The sequence below is a fragment of the Parasteatoda tepidariorum genome, chromosome 3 (genome assembly GCF_043381705.1).
Source record: "Parasteatoda tepidariorum isolate YZ-2023 chromosome 3, CAS_Ptep_4.0, whole genome shotgun sequence".
NCBI lineage: Eukaryota > Metazoa > Arthropoda > Arachnida > Araneae > Theridiidae > Parasteatoda > Parasteatoda tepidariorum.
Genome location: NC_092206.1, coordinates 1,557,514 through 1,567,855, shown reverse-complemented (window position 1 = coordinate 1,567,855; position 10,342 = coordinate 1,557,514). Strand labels below are relative to the sequence as shown.

General features: G+C 32.4%; 1 protein-coding gene across 8 annotated transcripts in view; it reads right to left on the bottom strand.

The window, feature by feature from the left end:
- Positions 1-10,342, bottom strand: part of LOC107443002 (exportin-T) — a 100,693-nt gene that overhangs the window by 69,527 nt on the left and 20,824 nt on the right. For all 8 annotated transcript variants that reach the window (XR_011636312.1, XM_016056725.3, XM_071178197.1 and 5 more), the window contains exon 6: positions 8,566-8,784. Coding sequence is in view for 7 of the 8 variants with exons in the window: in XM_016056725.3 (XP_015912211.2) it covers positions 8,566-8,784 (219 nt within the window). In the remaining variant the exon portion in view is untranslated. The remainder of the gene's footprint in view (positions 1-8,565; positions 8,785-10,342) is intronic.

Sequence of the window (10,342 nt, the reverse complement as noted above, 5' to 3'; positions counted from 1 at the left end):
GAGCGTTCGCATTAAGATCTTCAGCGTCTTGGTCTTCCATATTTTCTAAGATCCTTGAACGCATTTCCTTTCTGTAATATGCCTTCAAGGTGCGGATAATTCCCTGGTCACACGGTTGAATTAAAGAAGTGGTGTTTGGTGGTAAGAACACGATATTTATCTTTTTTAATGAAACAGTTACATCATGCGCAGTGCAGTTGTCTATGAGCAGGAGTATGTTCCGTTTTAGTCGCTTGTCCCATTTCAACAGCCATTCGTTAAAGATGGTGGTAGTCATCCACGCCGTTTTGTTGGCAAAATAATCGACGGGCAGATTTTTCACACCTTTGAAACAGCGGGGCTTCTTACTTTTTCCAATCACTAAAAGTTTTTCTTTAGTGCCGGTCATACTAGCGCAACATAGCACAGTTAGGCGTTCCTTGGAGGTTTTACACCCTTGCGTACTTTCCTTCTGAAACATGTAGGTGTGTTCAGGCAACGCACGAAAATATAGGCCAGTTTCATCTGCGTTATATACATCTTCATGTGAATATACGGCAATAAGTTTAGGCCATTCTTCTTTAATCCACTGATCTGCGGCTACATTATCGGCATCTTTTTGTTCACCATGTGTCCTTCGGAAGAGTATGTTCTGCCTCTTTTTCCAGCGGTGGAACCATCCTTCTGTGGCTACGAAGTTTCCTTTACCCAATTTTGCAGCTAAATCTTCAGCTTTTTGGCGCAAAATTGGACCATTAACACGAGCGTCCCTCTCACGAACGTTTGTGAACCAGAGTTTTAATGTAGATTCAACCTCTTTGTCTTTTCAATCTCGATTTCTTTTACAATTCAGATTTCCGTTCAAAGTGCACTTTTTTTTCGATATCCTTTAGATTTTTTAAAATTTTGCACAAAAGCGGCTGCGAAACTTTCAATTGAACAGCAGCATTCCTTTGGCTCATTTTCGGCAATTTATCGGAACGATTTAAAATGTCAACCTTTTCTTTCACAGTAAGATCTCTCCGTTTCCTTTCCATTATAAAACAAAAATCAGGTTACAAACCGTATGGACTATGGTAAAGTGAAAATTTATGCTGATCTTTTTCTACATGCGTCTTTTAAGCACTTAGATGAGGCAGTTCCACTACCCCCCCCCCCCAATTTTATTGTTTGACCAATAGCGACTGGCTAAGCGACCTGCCAAGATCAAGTGGCATACCTGAAACAATGTTCTCTTTTGAAGGTCACCCCTTACCCCCTTCCCATAGTGGCTGGGACATATCATCTGTCACATTGTTTAGTTCTTCTAAAAAGGGGCTCGTGACAAACATTTACTCGTTACTGGCTGGTCTTCTTTTCTCTTTATTTAGGATTTCCGGGAATTTGAAATCGCACGGTGCTACGGAATTTTACAATGCTTGATCGAAAATGGCAAAATATCCCCCCCTCATAATAACACGTGTTTAAAAGATAATATACGAGCCCTGTTTGGACTTTTGGTAAGTTTCAGGAAACACTTCACAAAACACAAAAAAAAGTTTTCCTTCTTGTTTTTATTGATTTCAGGAAAATAAATTTACCTATAAACTGATAACAATAAACGGACATTTGATTACAATAAACGGACATTTGATTACAATAAACGATGATTTTTCAATGTATTTTGATATAAGCGGACGGGANGCGCGGAAATTTATGAAAAAAGAGCGGAAGATTTGGAAAAATCTGAAAAAAGCGGAAATCCGCGGATCCACGGAAGAATCACATCCCTGGCACTGTAGTATCGAATCAAAAACCTCATTTAAAAAACATCGTCAAATAAACGAGTTACAATTAAAGAAAGAAAACCATTTCTTAATCTATCAATTTATTTAGTTCTATTTAAAATGTGCGGCCAAATTAAAACTGCATTGTGAAAAAAAGTGAAAAAATATTGCGAAGAACACATGTTGTATCTTCAAATAAATTTTATTTTTCAATACTTTTGAGGTACTACAAGCATACAGCTATAAATAAATTTAATACTAATTCATAAAGTAAAAGTTTCGCATTTAAATTTACCGATATAATTACATCATTCGTAATGCTTGGACATGTTACAGAATCGACGTCATCGATTATCGCAGCACTTGTGATAGTGTCGGAAAAAAAACTCATATTGTTCAGTTAATGAGTAAAAAATTTAGAAAAAATTCTAAGTGTATGAAAAAGTTTCTTATTCAAATTAGCTTATTTTGTATCAATTAGGATGAACAGTCAAACAAAATAAAAAGTAAGGAAAGAAACAAATAAAAAAAACGTTTAATTGCATTAAGTGTGCTTCATCTACAAATAAATTGTATGCTTAATTCAACCTTTATAAGGAGCAGTCATACCTTTGCACCAGTGGAGGACTAAGGCTAAAGCGGTGCCTTAGCAACATTGTAACTCCGGGCCTATTTTTCAGTCATGACACATACTTTGCGTTTGCTAGTTTGGATTTAAAGCATATAATAAGTAATTCTATTTAATTATCGGATTCCAAGATAAAAAAGGAACAAAATAATATACATGTACAAAAATTAAATAAACATAATTTATAAAAACAAACAATATTTAAACAAATATACCCAGATTGATTAGTTATATTGTCTTTTTTCTCACTTTCAATTCTGCAAACTCGTCAATTAGTTAGTCGTAATTAATAGAGTTATATAATAGCTCTTTTTCTACATAAAGTAATGATAAACTATTTATTTTTTGTTGGCCTAATGTGGATCTTAAAAATTTTTTTTCTTTTGGCCATTACTGAGAATGATCTTTCACCGCTTGCATTGCTTATTGGAAGGGTTAAACAAATTCTCAGAATTATATTTAAATTAGGGAATGTTGCAATAATATTATTTTCCTGAATAAGTGACCACATGGATACAGGCGAAATAATACTTACAAAAGTCTTAAATTGTAATACTTCATTTTTCAGTTCTGATAGGTTTAAATCTTGCTCATAACATTTTAATTCCCCTATTGAAGAGTTACTAACATCACTATCATGAAAAAAAAATTTTGAATTTATTGTTAATAGTTTTATATTCTTCGGATATTTTAATGTTGCTAATTAAAGAATCTCATACAACAACAATATAAACTTTACAATGTTCCTTGCCGAGTGAATCGTACGTCATGTTCTGGAATTTCATCATGAAATAGTTTTCGTATTTTCTGCTGTTTTATATCATTATAGTATATGCAATATCTTTAACTTTTTCTAAATTGTCAAAATCATCTCTAACAGTTTGTATGAAATCTATAAATGAATCATATTTTAAAACTGCTGTATTTAAGGATTCATTTTTTTTTGAAGAGTCTTGTTTGAAGCATCTCTAAAATCTTTACCCATAGAGTAAGTAACAGTACATACTCAAATGTATCAAACTTTTTTTATGTAAATCGGCAGCTTCGGATCTTGTTAATAGTTTTCCATCTCTGTTTGAGGACGTATACATTTCTTCATTATTTTCCTTTAAGGATTTCACAGATTGGAACGAGCAGACCACATGGTGTCAAAAATGGTTTTATACTCTTACAAAATTTTTGTAATGCATTCCACTTATGTGTAGAACTTGAACAAAAATACGTACAATTCCTGAACGATATTGAAAAAAGTGGTAATTTCCATGCAACTTTCGGCAGCAACGTTTCCAATTAAATTTAATGAATGATTTGCTCAAGGTATAAAATGGGCAGAAAAAATATGTTGTTTTATTCTGGATAGGAGTCCCTTTTATTTACCTGACATATTAAACGCATAACTCTGCCCCGATAGTTAGTGATGTCAAAATCTATATTATTTAAAAATTCTAAAATAACTTTCTCAAAGTTTTCACCAGTATGAGAAAATATAGGTAGAAATCCCAAAAAAATCTTTCTTTTATACCACTTGGAAGAACATAGCAAATAATGACGGTCAACTGATCTACGTGAGATATATCAGGTGTTGAATCAATAATTAGGGAGTAAAATTTGGCTTCCTATATTTCATTTACTATTGTGAGTTGCAAATCTTTCGATATAATTGAAATAAATTCATCACATATTGTAGACGACAAATAGTTTATAGTACCGGTGCCGCAGCTTGCAGATTTTTTCATGTGTTCCGGCATAAATGTATAGAACTCGGATAAATATTCCGAAGCAACTATATAATTACCATCATTTTCATCTATATAATTCCCATTATTATTTGTTTCCTTGGAAAAATAATTATAGACGTAAGAGTAGAATAAGTTGTTGGTTTCAGTATAAGTCAACCAATCTCTTTTAACTTTTTCCCCGCTATTAATTGTTCTGAAGAAGGAGGCAATAGTTAATTTTCTGGTGATTTGTTCTGATCCTTTGTTGCATCGATTTCATCATTACTTTGAGATGATTTTAAATTTATATTTTCTCCTTTTATTTCATCTTCACAAATCATTCATCATAAATCAAAGGTTCGGCATAATTTTGATAAGTTTCAGCAATAATTATAAATATCACGTTTTTCTGTTAAATAATAATAAAAAAAAATTATAAAAATTCTGAACTTAAAAATCTAATTTTCGGGCCCTAGGCGCGTGCCTAGGCTTTAGTCTGCCCCTGCTTTGCTCACACTTGTATAAGTGTAATAAACAAATTAATAAAAAAAATCACCTGCTGAAACAAATTTTAATCAAAACGAGAAAGTGCTAAGCGATATTTTAAAGAGTAAAAAAAAAATAATAATAAATAAAGACGGATCTGTTGATACTCCTGGCAGCGTGCCAACAAAGAATGAGAAAATCTTCCCCAAAAAATATCAAAGATAAATAAAAAAAATTTAAAAAAAGAAATATAAATTATGGTTTGCCAATATAAATTTTTAAAATAACTTGTAATGAATCATAACTTGAAATTTATTATCCTAAGAATTGTGTCATTGTAAAAAAAAAAGTTTATTTTAAAATTAATATTTTTTTTTTCTTTTTTGTATAAAAAAGCTTTTTTATTTCATAATTAATTGTCTAAGTCCCTCCACTTTTGAAATGGAAAGTAAAAATTTCTTTCTTCCTTCATAAGAATAAAGCTGAGCAAAGGGGGGTGGAGGGCTCCAGAAGATACTACATGAGAATGTATCACTTTTTTCAATGATCTAGTCTGACCCCTAAAATTGTCTTCAGGCTTTGTAAACGAGATTTCTTCCTTTAAAAAATTCTTTCCAAGAAAACACTTGGCAGGCCTACTGTCCGTCACCATTGCAGTATGGTTTCTTAAAATAAGCAATACAGTGCCACTTTATAATCAGCCACTTTATAAAATCAAATCGGCAAGAACCGAATCATTACAATATTAATACATGTTAAAAACATCCTTTAATAAAATGAATGCTGCCGCTTTTTAAAATCAAAATTTTGACTACATAATAAATCAAAAGTGCAATATTTCAGCTTTTTATGTTCTTATTTATAATTTTTTATTTTTTCAAAGTTTAAAGATTTTTTTAGAAGAAGCAACAGTTACTCACAAACCTGTGAAACAGGTGTGGTTACCACTTTCCTGCGATATACATAGTGTAAGAGTTAAGGAAAAATGTATGCGGCGAGTTCATAGAAATCAATTTATCAATGTTACTTCCTTGACTTGAATGAAGTTTGGAGAAACCTACCTCACTCAACAGGGTATCGAATTCTTATCTTACTTTTTATTGAATGAACCATAGAAGGGAGAGAAGTTTCTTTTGTTATCTATCCTAACAGAGAACATGAATAGAGTTCCAAAAACTGACTGTGCGCATGTTCCATATTATTTAAGATGTTTGAGTAAATTATAGTTAGAGTTAGAGCACATATCATTTTAAGTTCGTTTGGTGTTAAATTTTATCAGCATGCCAAAAAGGAAGGATTTGAGTCTTAAAGATAAATTCGAAGTGTTGCAAAACTATGATAAGCTTCCTAAACGTAGTCAACATGAAGCTTCAATGGAGATGGAGATGGGGCTGATAACTGTTTCGAAGAAATGCTCAGCAATGAAGAAAATTAAATGGACAAGAATTTTTCACGTTACGTAGCTATTGACGATAACCTGCAAACATCAGGAGAAAAATCTGATTCTGAAATTGCTACAGACATCAAAAATTGCAAAGTTATTTCCAATCAAGAAATGGAGGAATCAGACTCAGAAGATGAAATTAACTCATCAGTGCCATCTTCAATGGAAGTCAGAAAAGCACTCAATGTATTGCGGCAAGCTTTAGAACAAAGAGGAGGAATATCGAAAACTATAAAAACTGCTATAAACTCTCAAATGATGTTGAAAAGTTAATTTTAAATACTGCAACTCAAGCAACCATTGATCAGTTTTTTGCATAACTTTTGTAAATTTAATCTTATGTAGGGTTTTACTTTATTAAAATAATTAAATTAGTTAAAATAAAGCATTAATGTTGTCATTATTTCAGCTTTTAAAGTGTGTGCATTTAAAATTTATCGTAAAAATGTGATTTTTTTTTCTTCAAACGTTGAATTGCCTCTTAATAAAATTAGCTGCTTAATAAAATCAAAAGAGCATAAAACGAAAGTGATTTTAATAACCAGCGGGCACTGTACGTCCATTTCTACGAAAAATAAATTTTTCTAAAAGGAGAAAATAGGAACCCACACAGCTGCAGGGAGCATTCCCTGACAGGAGGAACTTCTTGGAAGATCTCTTATTTAAATTACTAACTTCAAAAGGAAATAGTAAAGAGGGGGGAGGGAGAGCATTTCGGATTTTCATTTACCCATAGCTATTGAGCTAGACGGAAGACAAGTTGATTTCAAGAAAAGTATCACTAAGTAGGGGGACAGAACAAAATAATTATTTCTTGCAGGAAGGTAGTATCGTTTTGGAGGGGACACACAAAGGCGCATTTTATTATATTAGGGCGGGATAAAAGGAGTAAAGGGCAACAGGGCGGAAATTTCTCATCAAAAGGGCATACGGGGCGGTGCGCCCCCCAAACCCCGCCTGGAATGAACCCTGATAAGAATAATTATAAAAATTATAATTCTTATATATTCTTATAAGAATTATAATTTTTATATATTCTTATAATTACAAGAATTATAGAAATAATAATTAGAAAAAAATGCGTTGGCAGAAAATGTACAATGGAAACCTCCTATACATGTAAAAAATGTGTTGAGAAGTGAATTAAAAATTCTTATTTTTTGTGTTTGTAATACATAAAAATTGTGAATATACAATTTTGTTTAATTATAATAAAGTATTTTTTTCAGTTTATTTCCTTCCTAACATCCATATTTCACACATTCAATGAAGAAACAAAGTCCAGTTATTTGATAGGCTATTTTAGAAATAAGTATTATATTAAGTGTTGGTATGTTTAATTTTATAATAGTGTTAATTTTAACAAGACGTTCAGAGAAATCCCGTGAGGTCACCATAAGTTGATAATACATGTACTAGTTTGTAAATTGAATGTCGAGAAACAACACTTTCCGTCCGGTAGAAAAACCAATCCCGATTCCTGAAAGTGTATTCAGGGCCGGATTAAGCGTACGCGGGGCTATTCAAATTTTTGGGGCCCTCAGATTTTATTTATTCAAATATAAAAGTATTTCATTTCATTTAAGAAAGCATATTTAAAATAAATAATAAATTAAATTTTGCTTTATTTTGTTACATTAGAACCAAAAAATAATCATAACATTTTGAAAAAATTTTAAAAAACATTGTTTTTCTTAATTTTTTTACATTTATTTTCAAAAAATCCATTTCAAGGGGGCCGCTAATCATTGGGGGCCATGGCCTAGTCTGGCCTAATTGGTAATCCAGCCCTGTGTGTATTGATGTAAAGAGACTAAGTGTGACTGCAGACAACAACAAAAAATACTTCTCAAATCTGTCAGATTGATTACGAGGTAGAAGCTTAGATTCACATTTTTTGTTTTTATTGAGAATGAAATCCCATATTTGAAATCAATTGAATGAAACGAAAGATTGATTTACGAGGGGGGGATAGTGGTAAGAAAATACATCAATATGGTTTACAATGTAAAGTAAAAAGATTTTTAACTAGAATACTACACATATGGCCAAAATAGTTACTTTTCACCATTTTTGTATTTCATTTTATGGGTGATTTATTTAAATAATGTGTCGGGGGGAGTTTGGAACCATTAGTTAAAATTGTTTGCAAAACGGATATAGTGAAGTTATAGAGAACTGAAAGTCCCTTGAAGGTAACTGTATTAAAATCCTATGCCAAGTATTTCGACTGATAAGGGACGATAAAATAGACATACTTAATGTTACAATTTGTACCTTGCCGGCCGAGTGGTTAGACTGCGGGTTCGAATCCCGCTCTGGGCATGGATGTTTCTCTCTCGGTGTTGTCTTCTGTTGTGTGAATGTGTCCCACCCTATGAACGGGTTTGTAGCAGTATGGCGTGGGTAACGTTGCTCGCCTCAGTGACTTTGGTTCACAGGTGCCCACTGGGTAACGCTAAATGAGTAACAATTCCGGCATCTTCTATGGCGAAGAACGAAAAGTTCAGTGNATCTAAAAAAAAAAAAAAAAACAATTTGTACCTTTTGAGTGCGGGGTATTTCTCTATCTGCAATTTCAGAGTTGATGTCTAACAAGATGCGGAGATAAATATCTATAGCAGTCATTCCAAGATTTAGCATGCCTAATATATCATCAAAAAATAATGGCCAGCGAGTTGGATAATCAGCTAGAAACACAATACAAATAATCTGAGCAGCTTTATTCAGAATGAGGCCTGAGTCCGGCTGTGGTGATGAGCACTGAAATGAATTATTTCATTAATATTTATGAATCCACTTCAAGCAATTATAATTTAAATCTAATTTTTAAAATAATTATTTATTTATTTAAATAAACCAATTTTTAATTCATATTCTTAAGATTTTATTTTATAATCGTTGTTGAACAGCCAACCCAATTTTCGAGTTTACGACTACCGATGCTCCGTAGCCTGTCATTTTGANTAATTTTTAAAATAATTATTTATTTATTTAAATAAACCAATTTTTAATTCATATTCTTAAGATTTTATTTTATAATCGTTGTTGAACAGCCAACCCAATTTTCGAGTTTACAACTACCGATGCTCCGTAGCCATGGGTGCAAGTTGGAAAAAAGGCCAAGACTGAAAATTTTTTGACTGAAATGCCTAACATATACAATACCCCCTCGACATATGCAAACTATCTAAGAAAGCTTTACCATAATACATCAAGTTTAAATACTGTACAAAAAATATTTATTTATCTGTCTTTTGATAAAATAACAACAGGACATAAGAAAGTAGACCAATAACGTAGAACTAAAAAATATTTTTAGGGACAGAAAAAAAATTTCCGATTTCCGTCATCGAGTCAGTCTTGTTTCCGTCTTACTTCCGTCCGCGGACATTTTCGAAAGACGGAAATCCGTCCTGGGGATGGAAGACTTGCACCCATGTCCGTAGTCTGTCATTTTGAATCCTATCCAGAAGACAAGAGAACTCCTCGATTGAGTAGTGACCTAAATTTACCTTCGTGGAGGACTTTTCGATAGAACTAACCCGCATTTGGGTCACATGGAAGAAAATCATGAAAACCTCCCACGGTTAGCCTAGCAACAAGGGGACTCTAACCCATGATCCATCTACCACTGAGGATATTTTACATCATCATTGTGGTTGGTGCAAGTAGGATGTGGAATTCATATTGACCTGCTATCTTTAGGACTGGAACCTGGTTCACCTCATTGGAAGGCAAACGCTCTAGATACTAAAATTGCAATTTATTTATATACATATATATATTTAAGGATGTACAGCCTGTGGCCTGTAGACCACATGCAACCCTGGTATGACCTGCAAAAGCTTTTGAACACAATGAATTTGTTTATGTTGTTTTTTTTTTAATAAAAAATTGTTGAAAACTTTGAATCACATATTTGTGTCAATGCACTCTCAATTTTCAGAAATTCTAGTGTATGATTTTTTTAAAGAGAAAACTAATATTTTTAATACGATATTACAACACACGAAATTGAGTGACTACTTTTCGCTTTATTTTGAAGATTTCCTTGTAACTCTAGGTGACGTTTAATGCTCTTTATTTAAAACATTTATAGCTACTAATTTCCACATGGGATTTTCAAATCCTGATACACTTATCACATTACAACTCGTGAGATTTTATCGTATATCATCTTTTTTATTTCTAAAAGCAGGTATTGCTAAGCTTTTCCATGTGATTTTGATAATCCTGCATTTTTACAATATTATGAAGACACTCGATCAAATCTCACATTCAAATAATCAATTTATGACGCATTTTTTTTTTTTGCCAA